The sequence below is a fragment of the Acanthochromis polyacanthus genome, chromosome 8, assembly GCF_021347895.1.
Source record: "Acanthochromis polyacanthus isolate Apoly-LR-REF ecotype Palm Island chromosome 8, KAUST_Apoly_ChrSc, whole genome shotgun sequence".
Lineage (NCBI taxonomy): Eukaryota > Metazoa > Chordata > Actinopteri > Pomacentridae > Acanthochromis > Acanthochromis polyacanthus.
The window spans coordinates 24261468-24281018 of record NC_067120.1 but is presented as its reverse complement, the minus strand read 5'-3'; the positions used below and the strand labels follow the sequence as shown (position 1 = coordinate 24281018).

At 41.4% G+C, this 19551-nt stretch overlaps 1 protein-coding gene across 1 annotated transcript in view; it reads left to right on the top strand.

The window, feature by feature from the left end:
* Positions 1–272: 272 nt before the first annotated feature.
* The window catches only part of cttnbp2 (cortactin binding protein 2), a 104919-nt gene continuing 85640 nt past the window's right edge, over positions 273–19551 (top strand). The window contains exons 1-2 of the mRNA XM_022208474.2: positions 273–638; positions 10382–10489. Of these exons, the coding sequence (XP_022064166.2) occupies positions 510–638; positions 10382–10489 (237 nt within the window). The 5' untranslated portion in view covers positions 273–509. The remainder of the gene's footprint in view (positions 639–10381; positions 10490–19551) is intronic.

Genomic DNA, 19551 nt, shown 5'->3' with positions numbered 1-19551 from the left:
CAGAAAAAAAATGTGAGGGGGGTAATTTAGAAAAAAAAAACAGGTTCTGAGAAGGATTTAGGGAAATTCAAAGCATCTTTTTCAAAAGCTTTAATTGAAATTATTTCTTATGCAACCTTTTTCACCCAGTTTGAAACATCTTTTTGTGGTTTACCTCCTGGACCGACCCTTTGAGGTCCCCGCACCTCGTTTTGGGATCCATTCATTGGCTCGTTTTGTAGAACCAAAGGCCGACAAATGTTGCTGTCAATCAGCCCGTCGGGACGCACCTCCTCTCCGGTTGGGAGCGCACCGGGGCTTCGCATCTGTATTGTAGCGTCGGTCGGTCCCCGCCTACAGGACTGCCCGCTCCCTCCTCCCAGCCACAGCAGTCCGCGCACTCGCTAGTGGGCTTTTCACGGCGGAGACCTGTCGTCCTCTCCACTCCGTTTCAATTTGTCAAATCTCGCCTCTGTTTTCTTTTCAATGGCCGTCCGTGGCGTGATTCGCATTCAGCAGCGCAATAGTTAATGAGTGCCGGATGCGCCCTCACTCCAGCAGACCGCTACAGTACGAAGATGGCGTCGGAGGGAGCCAGCGGAGAGCAGCCTCCTCCGGTACAAACACTGGCGACCGCCGTGCTGGGAAGTGTCGACACGGTAAGACGGCGGGGTTACACAAAACAACAACGGAATAAGCCACTCGGGTGTTTTTTTTCGTGTCGTCGTGGCGTGGGCAGCTGTCACGGGGGGAGACACGGTGAAATGCGGTGCGCATCTTATTTCGCACAGGCTCGTGAAGCAACAGCGGTGGCCAGCGCGAGCCTCGCCACAATGTCTGGAGAAAAACAAGAAAAGCTTCGAGTCGTGATTCCGTTTTAGCACACAGTTCTCTTCTGTGGCCTCTAGCGAACACACAGACGTGTTTCTGTTTTTTTTTCTCCATGAATTCTTTTGTTCGCCTCCGCTGCTGCTTTGAACCTTCGTCCCGCAGTTGTAATGTTGCCCTGCGCCTGATGGGAGACAGAAGTGTAGCTGCTGCACAGGTTGGAGCTCACAGACGTTGCAGTAAACGGTTTAATGCGTAGACTTCCAGCTATCTACTATCCGAGACTCATTAGCTCTCTAAAAATGGTGAAAGCAGTTTATTCCTGTTTTGTTTTTTGTTTTTTTTTAGGGGAAAATAATATTCCCTTTGCATCTGTAATTGGGACATAAAAAGTACTTTATTTCTGTAGGGGCCCCACCACCACTCAGTCCTATATGAACCCTTACTGGCCTCCACAGTTGGATACCTTCCACAGGTTTACGCTGACTGGCACAGCAAGACAAAGTAGTAGTGTTTTATTGCAACCCGTTTTGACTTTCATCTCTTTACATGCAGGTGGTTGTGAGTTGTCACAGGTGTCAGTGTATGTGCCATGGCAGCAGCTCTCTGCATAAACTGATCAATCTGTTGCCTCGAACAGCAGGAGGTCCTGCAACCTTTCCCTTCCTCTTAGCTGGCTCCCTGATGCAACCTGTCAGAGCCCTCTTATCCAGCAGAAGACTAATGCAGAGTAGGTAGTGACACTTGTGCCACTTTGCTTCTGTTTGCTCTACAACCTTAGTCCTACCCGCAGCAAGATAACTAAAAAAAGCACCTCTGTGGAGAGAGTTTGAAGAGGTAGGCTGGTGGAAATGTGTGGAGCCGCTGGAATAGAAAGCAGCCACAGTCCCTGAGGTGGGTGGATGCGTGGTAGCGTGGGCGGTGAGGTGGGGGCGGGTTTGAGTGGCGATCTGAGGAGATGGTGGGAGAAGAGCTGTGAGGGTGAGTGGAGGGCAGCGCCAGCAGCGTGGTGGATGAGGAGGAGGTGGAGGCCCCGTTCACCAGACACCTTTCTAAATTGGTCTTAATTTCAGTGACTCAGCTGGCATAGCTGAGAGTACCGTGTCAGGCAGCAGCCCCCCCCCCCCCCCAAGAACTGCCTGGAGGCTACTTTACATTTGAGGCGAACAGGTGCTCTGGAGACATGGGAGATGGGCAGCCTCCTCGGCTCACACCATCGCTTTGCCAGTGCACTCTTTCTTCTCCAGATTCCAGCCAACGAAAGGGGGCTTCCGCTGCCTCCATGGCCTCCCACTCCCCCTCCCCACCACCACCTCCACCATCGTGCCTGCTGTGGTTAAATAAAGCACTTTGCTCTTTGCTTACCTCTCTCCGCCTCTCTGTTGTTGGCCTGAGGAGGGTGAAGTTTCTCGTTTGAGAAGCACCCATGGTCCAGAGCAGGGTCAGAGATCAATGAAAGGCACTGCCCGGATCACCTCCCCCTCATTTACCTTAATACTTGTTAGTGTGGTGACAACAGGTTTGGTTGAATTCTTTTTCTATACCAAATTATCCGATCAGCTCTGAGGACAAGACACCACTACTTGACAAAAAGCACAAAGCGATTAGACAACATGAAATGTAAAGTGAGTCTGCCTGAAATCTCTCATTTGAATGGAGTTGTGCTTTTACAAATGTGACAAGCATGTTTGGTCACCATTAAGGGAGTTGGTGTGCAAAATGGAGAAAGTGCAACAACAGTGAATTAACAGTTTTGATTATTTCCCTCTCTTTTACTTCCAAAGAAGTTCAGTTCATGTCATTGTCTGACCACTTAGGCTCCTTCTCTGGTTGTTGTCAGAAATGAAGTTACAGTCAAACATCACCATGACAGACAGAAATGATGGCTTAAACTGGTAAAAGAAATAAACCTAGATTGTGCTTTTAGTATCTTCCAGAACGGCTGTGTAACACAGTGTTTGTCAAACTGGGGTTCAAAGAGCCACAGCAGGGGGAGGGTGTGTTTGACCAGGGGAAATTAAGATGTGAATCTAAGCTGAATTAATCTGATTTATATAAAGAAAATAAACAAGAGTTTGTTGATGATGTCATCCTCACCTTTTTTACTAAAGTGCAGCTTGGATCAATTTTCTCATAAGTTACTTCCTCCATCATTATTAATGATTGTTAACAATTGTGGGGTGGAGGGGTGTGACCTTCTGAGAGGGGGCATGCCAGAAACGGTTTGTGTAACGGAAGCCTACGATTGGTCAGTGGTGGTTATGTGGGATATGCTGCCATGTTGGAGGAGTGCCATTCACATAAGTGGCTGTAATGTCATTGCTGCTGCTTCTTTCCTGACAACAAAATTTCTGTGCTGTGATACGGGTGGTTCAGATGACCCTGTAAACAAGTTAGAGAAGTCACCAGAGACCTTTAAACATTATAACTTTACAACCTATTAAGGAGCTTCTACACTGAAATTACATTACAAAAAATATCTCGTTTCATGTTTTTACTGTGGTATCTAATCTCGTAGAATTATCTCAATCAGTCAATGAAACTTTATCTGTTGAGCATCTTTCATACAAGTAGCAGCGTTTCAATGTGATTTTCAGATGATAACAAGGTAGCTTAAATGTAAAAAGTACACAAGGAAGAAAAACATTGCATGGTTTATCTGTCTGGCCTATAAAATGTAAAAAAAATAGTGTGAAAAGACCCTTCACCTCTACAGATGTCCTACGTCCTGAGGCCAAAACTCTACAATAGTCACTTTACTGTTACATATGACAAGCAGCAACAAATACTAGAATTTGAGAAGCTGGAATATATTCATTGTTTTAATTTCTGCTTGAAATATGACTAACAATTAATAGTTCCCTGTATTTGTATCATTTTGCAGTTGATCAGTTCATTGATTCAGCAGCACTGTGACCTCGCTTTAGTGATTTTTGAATAGACTTTATTGGCTGGAGATGCACCAGGTTGAAACATTCGTATCGACAGCGATCAGTGTATCGGGTATCAGTCACGTCATGGCAGTGATCCTCAACGTCATTTAAGAAAAAAAAAAAAGGTCTCCAGGGGCTGTTGACTCAGTTTTTGGTGCCACAGCAATCTGTACCCTCATGTTTTCACTCAGACTTGGAGAATACCCTGACCCGAAGTATTGGAATCGGTATTTGAAGAGTTACATTGTTGCCTCTTCATTCACAGCAGCAAAAATGGCATTCAAAAATCAACAGAAATATTTTTGTCTAGAAGCAACGTCGATGTTACGCGTCGGAATGTTTCACTTAATGAATGAATCGTTTTAATCCACACACACACACAAAATACTGCTGTTTTTGCATTGTAGGACCCATAGTGGGAGCTGCAGTTGCCTTTGTAGTTTTTCAAATACATTTACATAACATCTCAAATACTGATGACTACTGTACTGTAGCTACCAATAAATTTGTACAAAATTCATGATCCCAATTAGTCTTTATTTTTATGAAATTGATAGATTTTAAAAACTTACACTCTAAGTGAGTGAAACTGATCTAAATCATCTTTAAGCCTGGACAAACTAAATGTAAACTATCTATCTGTAGATGCCCCGTGGTCAAATGAGAAAATATATTTTATAGGGATTATAATTATTCTCAATTCAATGTGTTTTTTGCTGTAACTTCTGGTACTGTGTCACAGACATCTATTTACAGGCTGTCATGTCAGTCAGACATGAGTCTGTGAGAAACTCACAGGCCTAAGCAGGTTTTTGCCAGGAGAACACGGTAGAGGAGCTTTCACCGAGCGAGCAGTTTTGTTCCCTTGTGGCTCACAGTGAAATGACACAGGCCTTATTAAGTGGACCGGGGCTAACGGTGAGCCTTCAATGCCAGCCAGGCTGCTCGTGCCCTTGGCACGCGGCTCACAGCTCATGGAACAAATTAGTGTTCGCTTCCCTCACCTGCTCACTGTGCAGAAATGCCAGAGAGAAAATGCTCCCCCCACTCTGAGCCCTACTACTCTCACCTCACCTCACCTCACCTCACCTCACCTCACCCACCACCCGAGGTCCTGTGACAGGACAGCGTGGCTCAGGATTGCTGTCCATCAAAGCTCCCGGAGTCCTCCAATTCTCTTGAGTGGTGACAGCGCTGCCGGGAAGAGGGGGCTCAGGGATCGATTGGAAGGCTCAAAGCGAATGAATCAATCCCTTGGAATCTATCCTGCTTTTATTTCCAGGCTTGCCGTGATCACATCAGAATAAAAATGTGGTTTGACTAAACTAAAACATGTGATTGACGCAACATTTTCCAGCTCCTTGTTCTGAAAAGAAAAAGGTCCTTATTAATGTGAGCAGCCGGTCTCAAGAAAGCTTTTCTGGCTAAACATTACCTTTTTAAGGCTTTAAAAGGGAAGAGTGTTGGTCTGTTTATTCATATGAATTTATTACCTCTGCTCCACTTCTATAAGCATGAACTTTCCTTCTGCTGTTAAAATAAGTTGAGGCACAGGAGTGTAGGAGTATGTATAGGACGTATAGAAGCAGCTGCTTTTTGAAATCTCAGACTGGACTTTTCAAAGTCATATTCCATGTGAGAGACCTCTTGAGATGTGTGTGACACGTTGATGAAATGGAATAATGTTGGCTGAGGTTTCAATGGAGCATTGTAAATCAGGTTTAAATGGCTGGCTGACATCTGAATGCCCTCAGAATGAGCAGGTAGCAATCTGCCTGATGTGCAGCAGAGGCTGAGAAGTATCTAATTTCCTCCTTTTGCCTCTCTCGTTTGCTGGTTTATTAAAATTTTGTTGGACAAATAGCCTGGTGAAGAGCTTCAGGATATTTGGACTGCAGCTGGATGTGACTTTGTCAGCCGACAGCTGCAGTAGTGGCTAATACAGTAATTGGAAATTCTTATGTCACCAAGATCTGTTATCTTTTGGCCTCTCTCTGTGAAGTTGCATCATTTTTGACTGTCCAGCCAAGAATTCCACTCATTTCCCTCACATGCGTATTGCTGTGAATGAGTACAATGCCTTTCAAGGTTCCTTAAAGCAACAATTTGTCGCTTTGCTTTGGAATGTCGTCTGACCAGATGCGGCAGTCATGTTCAGGGATGTGACCAGGAAAACTCATGTAAAAGTGCAGCCTCTGTCTGAGAAACAGGCAGATGAATGGGACTCACTGTATTCTCCCAAAGTCATGATGTCTTGAGAAAAAACTCTTTTGAATGTTACATACTAACACTAGAAAGACCAAGCTTCTCTCACATACTTGATGTTTTCAGACTTAGTTGCTGACTTGTCCTTCAGTGCATTTTCTTTGACTTTATGTACAAACCTTCATCCTTTTGAATTCACAATGAAAGACCTACACCAAGTATAGGAGCTGTAGGAAATACTAGTAAAAGTAGCAATATTGATATGGGAAAGTGCTAGATTACAAAATGTTTCCTGATGTTGTGAACAAAAGCACATAAAACAAATATCATCAGCAACATTTTACCAACAGTGAAAGTATAAGATTAATGCCCCCTTCAAGAGTGTTGACCATACTTCCATTTTTGGTTATTCTACTTCTAATTTTTCTTGATGAGTTGATTAATCAAAGTCTAAAATGCTGTTCTCGAAAGTCTTGCTGTCTGACAAAGATTCTAAAACTTTTAAGACAGAAGTAATGAATTTCCTGTGAATGTAATTTTTTTTAGGTACTTTTATGAGTATTTTTTCAAGTCTGTAATTTTACTCTTCTTTCAGGGTGTTTTGCACTCTGTGATCTACTTTTAAAATCATAATTTGCTTCTGAGTAGGCCTGCAGTCTCAAATAATATCCAACTTTCCACCTGCACTTTTGTAGCTTTTAAGGCTATTTCAGCAGAAATAGAACAATGAAAACCATGACTTTTTGATAAAAAAAAAAAAAAAAAATTCTGCAGTACAGACAGGCTTAGAGAAGTGACCCGATTTCCTGTATGTGCACGTCTAACTGAAGCTGGATAGATTCTTATAACTTAGAAACACCGCTTCAAATACTCAAACATATTAAATTACAAGGACATTGTTAATTTTCTTACTGATGACTCAATAGCCACAATGATTTTTATTCTTAACCTTGCTCAGTGAGCTAATTCTTTCTGCTTTATGTACTTGTGGGGGTGGAACGATAGTAAAACACACCTTTTTACAAATGGGTTTTATGTTTCATTTGTAAGTTTGAATTTACCAAAGCACAATTACACACATAAACCTGTCAGTGAAAGCAGATTTTACTTTAACAGAAATGATTGACCTAGAATTAAATCTGAATTTGAGAGGCTGGCAGACAAAAACAAAAATCAAAGGCAATGATTATGTTTTCATCCTTCAGTCACACACTTCATTTGCATTCTAGTAAACCTCCAAAGCACAGTCATTCCCAATTTTCTTAAATATTTTCTCTATTTTTACAGTATAAACAACATTGCTCACTATCAAGAAAAGCAAGAATGTTGGAGATGAAATGGAAGTCCTGTCTTCTTCCCATGAATAAAACAGACCAAGGCAACACACGGCAGTTTATCTTTTTTGGAAATGGACTGGAAAAAGCTTTTAATTGACAGGAGGGGAAGCATGAAGTGGTCTGGTCACTCCCAATTACAGTCATCTCCACCCGTTGGCCCTGCCGTTGCCACTGACCAAATAGGTGCCTAATGACCTAGCCAAATGTAATTAGACCTTAATGGCTTCTAGGTAGGACAGGACATCTAGCCTAATTTGAGGGCTGCACTTAATGAGACCAGTTGGAGACTGGGACTAAGTGGTACATTTGTCATGTCAGCAACTTTTCCCTGCTGGTCAAGTTCATGTGAAGGTGGCACCATGTGGAATAGATTTTTTTCCCCCATCATACATGTAGGAGAGATTTTTTTTGGCTTTTGCGTAATGTAGGTGTCATGTAACCTTTTCTGTCCATTTATGCTGTCACCACCAGTGTAATCAAGGACTCCAGTGTTGGTAGGGTAATATACCCATATACACTACCGGTCTTTTCATCACTGATGATTTTCAGTTGGTGCAATAATGGTTGTCAGGATCTCTCTCTCTCTCTCTCTCTCTCTCTCTCTCTCTCTCTCTCTCTCTCTCTCTCTCTCTCTCTCTCTTCTATATATATATATATATATATATATATATATATATATATATATGTAACTTTGATGGTCATCTGACTGCCAGACATCCAGTTGTGCAACACATTTATCCATAAATGAACTCCTGTCAGCTTGATCTAGATTAAACGCTAGCATGCTTTATCATGTCCTGTAGATACTATGTAGAAGCTGTAGATATTGACTGAAAGTAACATGAATATTGCATCCACAGCACCTGATAATGTCCTATTAGCTTATTATTTTAAGTGTCAGCATGCTGCCTGAATTTTCATCGTTTTTAATTGTTCAGTTATTTCTTGTAGATGATCTTATTCCATAAATCTGTTTTTTTAAAAAAACATTCTTAAAGTATATGCATTTTTTGTCATAGTTTTTGTCTGCATTAAACATTCAAACATTCCTGTGTTCTGCATTGATGTCTGTAGCTGTAGTGTGTATTTTTTAGTGTACAGGTCACATATTTCCACGTTAAGCTCAGAGTAGTTCATAGCAGTACCTCCTGCTGTATTGTAGAGTAGTCCAGGCTTCTAGAAGGTAGCAACACTTGCTTTGCCACTTCAAGGCAAGGTGTCTATAGTGTTCATGATCAGCATTAGTGTTAGCTGAAGAGTCGATGGGGGATTTCATCAGATCACTATCTCATCAGCATGCTAGTATGCAAATTAAATTAGTGGTAGGTAAAGGTGGCAGAAAAGCTGTTTGAAAATCCAAGCATCATTTTTATTACAAGTTTTAACTCATTATTTGGCTCTTTTTGGCTGTCTTGTTTTTGGTCCCAGCAGGCTGCTGTTTTCAGTACAAATGCTTTAAAAGCACAACTTAACTGGTGAACACAGTGGAGCATTTGGCAGCTGAAGTGTCAGATATTTCCCCCAGGAAAGAGTAAAGACCAGAAGTAGAGTGAAAAGACAGTGAATAGTGGACATGCATTGATCAGGTGGCCACAATCACAACAACATCACAGCTGGATGTGTAAATAAGCAGCTGTTTATCATATCAACCATAGCTGAACAGTAGATTGATTTCAACTTGAAATCACGATTGGAAACAATGCAATCAGCAAATTGCAAGGAATGTCACATAGTGTATACCAGGTTCTCTATGCTTTATATCCTCTTACTCGATTTCTTTATTGTACTTAATAAATTGTATTTTTTACATCCTTGGTGCTTTGGCGATATCGCTAACCTATAATCATACAGTGCAGCATACTAAATTGTGAACTGTGTGGATAATAAGTATTAAGACTTAACACTGTAATTCAATTGTATTTAATCTAAGCAGATTGAAACGTTCTGGGGTTGTTTATGCTGCCCATCAATCAATGTACACTACGTGGGTGAAGCTGAAGCTGTGGTTCGACTGACGTAAGCCCAGTCTCAATATTTAACACTCGCACCTCGTTCACTTTGCAGCACATCTGACCCAGGGTGTAAATTGTTGTAATATCGGTTTTACAAATTCATTCTATTCTTCTTGATAGTCACATTTCTGATGGTGTTTCCAGGTAATGCTCTATCATGTTTTAAATGTATTGCACAGTGGATACTAAACTGAAGCTTGACTTTAAAAAAAAAAAAAAATTACATCCAATAAATCCAAATTGTTCAGCTTGAATATCACTTAAAATGTTTTATTAATAATTAATATATGTTATATATTATTCATATCTGCTAACATCTTTGTGCTGTAGTCATAACCAGCAGTTTGTGCTGTTTGAGTCGAACATTTGGAATTAATCTTAAGCTGCTATTGTTATGTGTTTCTAATTGTAAAGCCCAGATTTAATTCAGAACAGACATGTATCACAGGGTGGATAATCAGTTGTAGCCATAGTGCACACAGACACATTATGGATGTACTGAAGAGAACTGGATATCAAACTCAAAGATGGCACCTGCTCGCAGGAATGAAGTTTTCTAGCTTCCTGGTTTGGTTCTGCGTTTTATGGCTCATGGCACATGCGCGTTAACGTTTCCCCCAGTGGCCATGCCTGCAGGTTCCTACTAGGTATAACCTCTGTGGAGTATGAATCCATTTTAGAGTAAAAACCGACCTTTTTAGGCTGTTGGAGGTGTCTCGTCAACAGTCCTATTGATGCTTTAATATTTGTCATCTATGGGGAAAATGCTGTTTGGGCCACAGGGGATTGTTTCAGTTTAATAGTGTGAGTGACTGAGAGAATACCCATATCCATCTCTCCTAGTACCCCCATAAGACCCATTCATCTCAGTTCATATTCACCCAGTTGCACAGCTATTCACAGCTATTTAAACACAAAAAGCAGAATTCAAGCAAGTGCCCAATACAAACAGTAATTTAAAAAACTTTAAACCAGAGTGATGGGTTTATATGAAACCATTAGAGTCCAGTACCCAGTCTGGTTGATTACAGGGCTGTGTTGATTGTGTGGTATGATTCTTACATGTTGCTTCTGACATGTGTTGCAGAAATGTGAGTTCAACATGGATAATTTGAGCAAGCCGGAGCTGCTCACCCTGCTGAGTATCATGGAGGGAGAGCTGGAGGCCCGAGACCTGGTCATAGAGGCCTTGAGGGTGAGTCTGGACAAAACGCACACACACACTGCTTCCATCTTGGCAATTGTGAGCCTTTTTGCAGCATATTGCCTTCATTAAATGCCTTGTGATGATTAGCTGTGCTGTAATGTGGCCCAGAATTGTGTTGGTATCACTCATGATGACTGGTCACGAGGGCTGCTACATGAATGCAATATCACAAAATCTTAATCAGTGGCTTTATCTCAGAGATGTGAAAACCACTTGTGTGACCACAATGAAAGATTCCGCCCCACTGTTTCTTTCATTCCTTTGTAATTACCCTCTGATAAGCAGTCTCTCTAATTGCCTTTACTGAATGGGAGCTGGCTCAGCGACTGGTTAGCACTTTGTTTCCTGCCAGAAAGGCCAGTGTGATCAAATCCTTGTGTCCACCCAGCACCACCTGTTTTACCAGCAGTAATAAAGAGCTGACTGAAGTCATTAGTTTTGACTGTTTTTGTTCCTTAGTGAGAACTGAAATCCAATCAGGAAGGTGAAATTGCCAACATGCGTTTAAGTTGCAGAAATTGTATGTCTGCTATTGTGCAGGTGTGATGTGTGAAATAAGGGATTGCTTTCTGTTATTATGACCAGGGTGTGAAGTTTTTAAGATATAAATCAGTTTGGGCTCTGGTGCGTGAACATTAACCGTTCTCAGTGATTGAAATGGTGCTGATATGTGTATAATGGCAGGATGATGAGTTTTAATGGTTGATGTATTGATCTGTGGTTAGTGAATACTGAACCTGTCTCGCCCTCATGCTGGAGGTCGCTTGTTCTCCACAGGGGCAGGAATGCTGAGTTATTTCTGAACAAACCCTTGCAGGTCCTTCTCTCTCTGCAGTTCTGTATTTAGGTCGTCTCAGTATGTCCACGCTCTACTTTAAGGCTGTCCTCTCAGGCTCTTTTTTAAATAGGCCCTTAATGTGCGACTCGCACGTATTGCTGGGATGGCAGGAAAGGAGAAAAATGTTCTTATCAGAGGCAACCCTTTCAGCTTTAAAGCTTGAAGGGATGCTGTGATACAACACATCGATACAGCATCGTTGTTTTGCTGTGTTTCACTCCACACACTACAAATGCTGCAGGGATTGAACCGATAACCTTTTGGCTGTACAGAAGCCTTCTAAAATTTTCCCTGTTGTCATTGTTTTTTTCTTCTGTTGGCAAGCTGTTCATCTTGCAGACGTGTTGTTCAGTTTTCCTCATATTGAGCCTATTGTGCAGCTTTACAGTCATCGACCTTACTGATACTGAACAGACTCACTACCTCATTCGGCATCACAGTATCAGACGGTAATTTGAATCTTATTTTTCCATTCAGTTCTGCCTGTCCTGGTTCTTCTATCATTTCTGCCGTCACCCTTTCTTAAAATTTAGGACAGTCTGCCACCTTTTCTCTGTCTCTTTGTGCTTCTGGTATTGGTTGTTCCTCGCTCACCACCAACTCATCCATGTTTTCTGCTGGCTTTAAGAGTCCCTGCAGGCCCTTTCTCCCTTGTGGATGGATATCCTGTCCAGGTTTCAATGAAATAAGCCTCCTCTCTGCTGCCCTCACAGCTCTCGCAAAACACAATGAGCTTATTTGTTCTGTCGCAGATAAGCCCCATCCGAAAGAGGGGGAGAGAGGCAGACAGAAGAAGAGACAGGGAGGCGTAGGGACTGAAGAAGGGGGAGAGAAATAATGAAAAAGACAGAGTTAAGAAAGATAGATCCTGGGTGAGAAGCCCAGATCGTCAGTTCGAATCAGAGCGAAGATGATGGAGGGTTGGTGACATGCCGAGAAGGGGGGGGAATGGAGGTCTGATATGGTCTCTGAGAAAGCGGGACAGTGTGACAGAGTGGATTAAATCAACTCCCCCCACTCTCCTTTTGCTTTCAGTTCTCTTTCCTACCTCTCTGAATAACCAAAAGAAAAGCATCATCTGGCCACCAGCTGCAGGACTATCAGTGTCACTGGACTGTCGTCCCCCCCCCAAAAAAAATAAAATAAAATAAAATAATAAAATCAAACCATAAATCAAGCTAACCATCTATTTTTCCACAGCACCTTACACTAGTTCAGTTGCACAAAGAGCCAGCCCTCAGTGCTGTCAGTTTCAGCACAGGTCTGATCTCTACATGCCGTTAATTCCCCCATCGTACAACTTTTCTGCTCCCTCACCAGAAGCTTGGACCAAACCTCCATGACTTGGCACAGCTACAACGATTGTTTGCGCCGTTTGTGTGTTATTAAGAGGCTTTGGTGCCGCAGATTAATTAGCGTGTGGCTAAAGCTGGCTGAGCTGCCGTATCAGGCTTCATCCTGGAGAAAAAGAAAGGAGGCTGTAAGGAGATTAGCCAAACGACAGAGATATCACATGATTACCGTGGCCGATGGCTACACAAGTCACCCATTCTTCTGTGCCAAGAGTTTTTCAGAGGGCATTTGGAGACTGCATCCTTACCCAATTCTCAGAGCAGGACACAAACTGTTCTTATTTGTGCTGACAAACCACAGGCCTAAGGTCCATTTCCAAAATGATGTAGCTGCTTTCAGTGTTTTAACAAACGGTAGATTTTGGCTGATTAGCTGAATGGCTACCGGAGTCACAGAGGATAAACTCGCCAGCCAGAATCAAGATTAAGTCTTTGGCTGACAGCCAGTGCTACTTTCCCACTAACACAAAGAAATAGTTTTACAAAGACACCATTTTTAAAGCCTCTTCAGTGTTGAAGAGAGGATGGAAGTAGAAAATCTCAAGATCATTAATAGTCTTTTAAATTTCCTTGACAGTTTGTAGCTCATCTCATTCATTTACTGGCAAGAAGTGAATGTTTTGAAAGGCATTGGGAACAAAACTGACCACAACTTCTAAACAGTGCTGGATGAGCTGTAGGAGATGGTTCTATGAGACCCCTGTGAGAGACATACATTTTTTTGACCCCAAGGGGTGACAATTGTTAACATTGAGCTTAGTGTAGCCCAGCCATGCAGTCTATTGGCTTGTAGTGCTAATGGTCTGCATACTTGCACATTTAGGAAATGCAGGCTTAACATGAGCATTATGGATTTGTAGTTGCAGAACAAAAACAAGCAAGCGAAAGCTTAGAGATTAATAAAACACAAACTGCAAAGTTTCAAAATTTGATGTTCATTTCTTCGGATTTGATGTGAGAGATTAATTCATTAATGCTAATCTAATGAAACCTCATTTAACCTCTGGACTTCAAGCAATTCCTGGGCATTTTTGCTCCTGTCACATGGAGGTTCTTTTGTCAATGCAATATAAAGTCCTGCACCTGCAGCTTTGTAATCTTAAGAGAAGTACAGATTGTACTCTCACTTTAAATTATGAGCCAGCCTGGACAGTTGGGACAGTTTGTCAGACATTTTATAACTGTTATGTTCTTGGTCTCAGTTGGAGAGATTGATGGTACAGACGGAGGTTTCCTGATTGGATGCCTGTGCTTTTGTGAAAATGACTTGATGGGATGATTTTACTGGCAAGGAGTGATCAGTTGAAGGCCAATGATAGAAAACAAAACATCTTAGTGAGCAGCTATTGCAACTAGTTGAAGACTTACACATATAGATTCAGACAGGCTGGGAGTCCTTTCAAGCCTGAAGTGTGCAGGTGTGTTTGCACTGAGTACGTGATTTACACATACTCCGCTTCAACTGTGCAGTTATTTTCTTACACTACATCTATTCCCTCACACAGTGAAGTAGTTTATTTCCCAAGTGGTGTGTTTCTAAGCACCGTTTTTCTCATTCAGGTCCTTGTAAAGCATTTTAAGGCACTGGGATACTCTGCAGTCTTCTGCAGTTTTGGTCCGATAGTAATGGACATAGATATTGCAGGAATGCTGCTGGACCACTGTGACAAAACCACATGTTCTCAAGGATTTAATGAATGGAGTCAAAAACTGTTCTTCTGCTCACCAAGGCAAAATGACTGTAAGTGGATGCCGCCACATTGTTGTTCCTAATCATCAGGGCAATATTACATTTAGGTGAATGTTTCTTGACTTCCTCACTGTTTAAGCAGCACATTTTTTTGAGATCTGATCCATAATGAATGGTTTTCTGTTGCATCTTCAGTGCATTACTGATTGCATTAATTCTTGATATATGGTGCTGTAGCTGTGGCAGTTTCAGCAGCACTGTATTTGCCTTTAGAGGAGTGAAATGGACATCCTTTCTTGAATACAACAAAAACTCTGAGTGCTGTTCCTAACTTGGACTGGGGTAACATCCCCACAGACGGAAATCCAGATTGGCGGTCGGCATTTCTGCCCACCAGCATCCGGCCTCATGTGGGCAGGCTTTCTCAGGAGGTCATGTGATCTGCCATATGACTAAGAAAGCCCATGGAGCTGCTGTCAGCAGTAGGCTCATACATGTTTAGAGCAACACAACACATGCCCCGGGCCATCAGGCTTTCTCCAGCGTCACGTTATCTCCGGCCATCTAGCTATTTAAGGCATGCCCTGTTGCTGGGCTTTTCCAGCTCTCCCCCCTCCCTGCAGTCAGTAATGTTTGTCTTCTTCTATATCTCTCTTCATCTCTTTTTTTGTTCTTGTAAATCTTTGTGTTTTGGACATCCTGCCCTCTCTTTGTGTAGCTGCTTGTCGCTTACTGCTTCTTTGTTTCTATCTGTGTTCTTATCTGTTTGGACAGACAGTGTGGCAGCTCATTACTCATCATTACTGTCTTCCTTGGAGTTTTTATCCTTCCAAATGAATCTTTGAATTTCTCTCTTTCCTTTGCTGTATCCTCCTCTCTCTGGGCTGTGCAGCTAATCCGAAATATATTAAAAATCACTGTGCACTCTCTGAGCTGCACGCTGCAATTTAGTTTTTTTCCCCCCTTGATAGAGAGCGATGCTTCAGAAAGCTTCCCAGTCGGTTCAATCGTCTGCTGTGCAAAATTGTTGACCTTACAAATCAAGGAAAATATCTTTTCATTTTATTCAAACCAAACAAATTTCTCAGCAGTACTATCAGCATCCCCAACTGACCTATTTTTTTGAGAGGTTTTATAGATATTAGAAATGAAATTAGGATGAGAAAATTGTTCAGCCAAGGGATTTTTTTTCTGTCATTCTGCTGGTGTGTGTGTGCGTGTGTGTGTGTGTGTGTTGACATGATTGTCAGTCAGAAGTATTGGGGCAGTTTTTAGGCATTGTGGAATATCAATTTAGTGTGAAAACATGACAGGAACATACTCAATACCTGCAATAATGAATATACGCCTGTAATGCTCATGATTGTACATTCAGTTTCAGCATGAAACGCAGCCTGTGATACATTTGTGTACGTCTAGAATCAGGTCTACACTTCTTGGGTTAACCCTCTCTGTCCAGCTCCAGATATACAATCCAGTCATCATCCTGCTCTGATCAGTCGGCTGCCTAGCAACCAGCTCACCCCTCTCTTTAAGCCCAGACCCTCCTTCTCAAGCTCCCAGTCTCGTGTTTCACTGCCACCCACTGACATGCCACTTAGGAATGAGGCTAGAAAGACTCTGAGAGTCACCACCACCAACCCCCCATTTGGGGGAAAGTGGTACGACCCGATAGTGGATGTCTCTGGAGACTCGTTTCTTATTACTTTATTTTTTTCCTTTTTATTCCATGGGATGGTTTTTGAAGTGCTGTCAGTCAATTCAGAAGACAGATCCACTCCCACGGGGGTGGACTGTCTCAGAGTTAAAACGGCATGTCTGAGTGTGTCTGTAATGTATGTAGGACTGCAACTAAGGATTATTTAAATTATTAATATATCAGTCTTTTGTTTTCAGATCAATCAGTTAAATGTTTCGCTCTTTAAAATCTCTGAGAAATGAGAGCACAAGACGATGTTTTTGGCTGTGCCTGTACAAATTGTAATTTTACTATATATCCTACATTTGTTTGGCATTTAATGTCCTGTGTTAGTGTTGTTGTTTCAGCACTAAGGTCACAGCCCCCTCATTCATTTGAGTGGAATTTTTGACTGTTTGCCCCAGTGGGACTACAAATATACTGTCACCATGCAGTGTTTTGGTGTGTGCCAAGCCTTCAGACTTGTGAATCAGTTACTTTAACTGGACTTAAATACAGCCCTGTGCATTTTGAAACACAATGCTCTTTCCATTCTAAATGCTCACAGAGAAAAATGTTTCCTCAGATAGTGTTAGGCAGCCCAAAAAGAAATGTTCTTTAGAAATCCTTAGTTTTCTCTACTACAGACCGAAACCTTTAGAATTAATGTCATATTGTTGCTTTTCAAATGAAAGGATTTACTGCTTTTTTCATCCTATTGGACAGCTTAATGATTGTCTTTGAGTTGTATAAAAGCAAACAAATTCATGACATAAGAGTGGTCTCTTAAAATGTGTGAGTTTGGGCATTTTTTTTTTGTTTTCTCTGTTGGCCATTTTACTATGCGATGGAGTTGTGTCCTTGACCCCGTGTTGCACTTTTAAACCATTGTAATGCGTATCTTAATAAAGGCTTAGAAAAACATGGACCCTTCTTTAAAGATGAACATTGTCTTTTGTGTGACCATTTTCCATCCGCAGTAGTACCTTTCTTTAAAATTGGGCTATGCATTTTTTAAAAATAAGTTTCGTGGGCCACTAATGCAGTTTGGTAGCATTTAATTGAATCCAAATGCTTTCACATCCCTTGCAAAATCTATTAAAGTACTTTGTTATCTGAATAATATACTGCTTTTATTGATGCTGACATGAGTGGAAAGTACAGTAATTCACTGTCAAACTTTTGGATTGTGGAGCTTTCACAACATTGATCACTGCTCTGTAACATTCATTAACCACATCCTGAGTCTTTTTCCTGATTACTGTGGGGTGGGGGGACAGTGAAAATAATAGTAATTCTACTTTGTCATCATCTGAATGTCAGTTAAATAAATTGCTGATGTTTTGCATGAATGTTACACTTAAAATTGCGTAAGCATGAAATTGTTGTTGTACTGCTGGAGGTCATAGAATCTGATGGGACTCAAAATACAGTGATGCTAGGCTGACACAGAGCACTCATCCTTCTTTTAAGTGTTGCTTTAACATGTTGAACAGATATAGAATAGAGTAGAATAGAATCACTTTATTCATCCCCGAAGGGAAATTCAATATTTAGATATTTAGACTGAAGTACCCTCCTGCAAATATCACATGTTGCAGTTGTTTATTTCATACTGTTTAAGCTAGCCTGCTATGTTTGTTTGTCACTGCTTTGATTCCTTTGCTGCAGATTTGAATGCACATTATGACAGGTGTAACAAGTCTGTACTGTGAAGCAAGATTTGGGGTTAGTGTGCCAAATTCTGGTTTAACTCTGGGTTTTCTGGGTTACAGCAATAGTACTGACTTACTGGGATACTGCACCATGGTAACTCCTGCTGAACACCTAACTTGCTTTGGAACAGATTATGTTTGACGTAACAGATCAACAGGTATAAATGCACTACTTACTGACCGACCGATTCTCTTGTAAGAATGGCATCACCGTGTCTTGAAGATCCTTTGGAGCTCAGTGCACACACAGTGAGAGGATCTTTGAGGAGAGTAGGAGTTTTTAGAGACCGTTTAGACTCTTTTAACAAGGAACAGGAATATAAGAGTTAAAAATTGCTTTTAAGATATTAATTTTAGCTTATGTATATAGTTTCACGTTCCACATATTGGCTTAGGAATATACTTTGTCCTTTCGAAAATGCGCATGTTGAAACCTGTCCGTGTTTGTGATTGGTCATCAACACTGACAGTTTTATGTGAACATGTTCTGAGCTAGATTCAGAAACCCTGGCTTCACTGAACAGGTAAATGACCCGCTCTGTGTGAACGCTTAGTGACTGCCAATAACAAAAAGATATCCTGGCTGTGCTGAAATAGCTTAATACTGGCTCCTGGAGTGTATCCCCTCTTGTTCTTCCTCGGCCTTGACTACACTTTCACATGTTATCAGAGACCCAACTATTAATTTGCTGCTGATTTTGATTGGAGGAAAGTCAGTAATAAAATGATGAAGAAAGAGGTTCAGTTATGTCTTCTAGACCACAAGTGTACACACAGTGTGTTTTGGACGTTTTTTTGTAAAACTTTAGTGGTAACATTACATTCATGTTAGGACTGAATCACAGATATTTATATAAAAAAGAGGTTTTTTATGCTTCAGAATGACTTTTTTTGCTGTAACTTGATGTTTTAGTGCAGCAGATAAGATCTGACCCAATTAGAACAAATGCTTTTATTGTGAATTAATTGAGGACACTTTTAGTGTTTTGTAGCCCAGTTCAGCCCCGGAGCTTATTAGACCTGAGTATTTTACTAACTTAGAATCGATTCCAAAATAGACATGGGTATCTGAGCCCATCTCTTGTTCCTGTGTCAGTCTGATATTTGTATGTTTGCATGCATGTATCTGCTGTATTTGCTTTTGTAAAATTCTTCACTGTGAATGAAAGCGATTGGTGAAGTGCTTAGGAAGTAGGTCATAGCAACTATCCCTCTCACTGTCTTTCTGTCTTAATCCTCTCTCTCCCTGCCTATAACCCCCCTCCTCCTTCTTTTATATATAGCCTATATTTAGTCTTCCCTCTCTCCCTTCATTCTTTACATAATTATACAGTGGAACATATGCAGTTTGATGGAGACTTTTATGTAGAGTGCTTCACAGGGCTCTGAGTGCGTACAGCATAGGTGTGGCCCCAGTGGGAATCAAACCTCCAACCCCGGTGCTTGCCGACGCTTTGAAGCTTAGTTCTTGCTTTGTCCCACAACCAAAGATATGAAATTTACCAAAATGTAAAACAGAGAACAACAGCAAATCCTCACATTTGACAAGCTGGAATCAGTGGATGTTTGACATTTTTTGCTTAAAAAAAAACAAACTGTCATCAAATCAACAAGAACAAGGAAGAGTAAACAGCTGAAATGCATTTGACACCCAGAAATCCTGCAGCTTTATTGTCTCTGCTGATTTGCAATGCTTATAAAGGAAGAACAGCAAGACTTGTGGGGAAAATACCACATGCTGGCAAGGCAGCTTTTCTCTGGATGGTTAGTTTCTCAG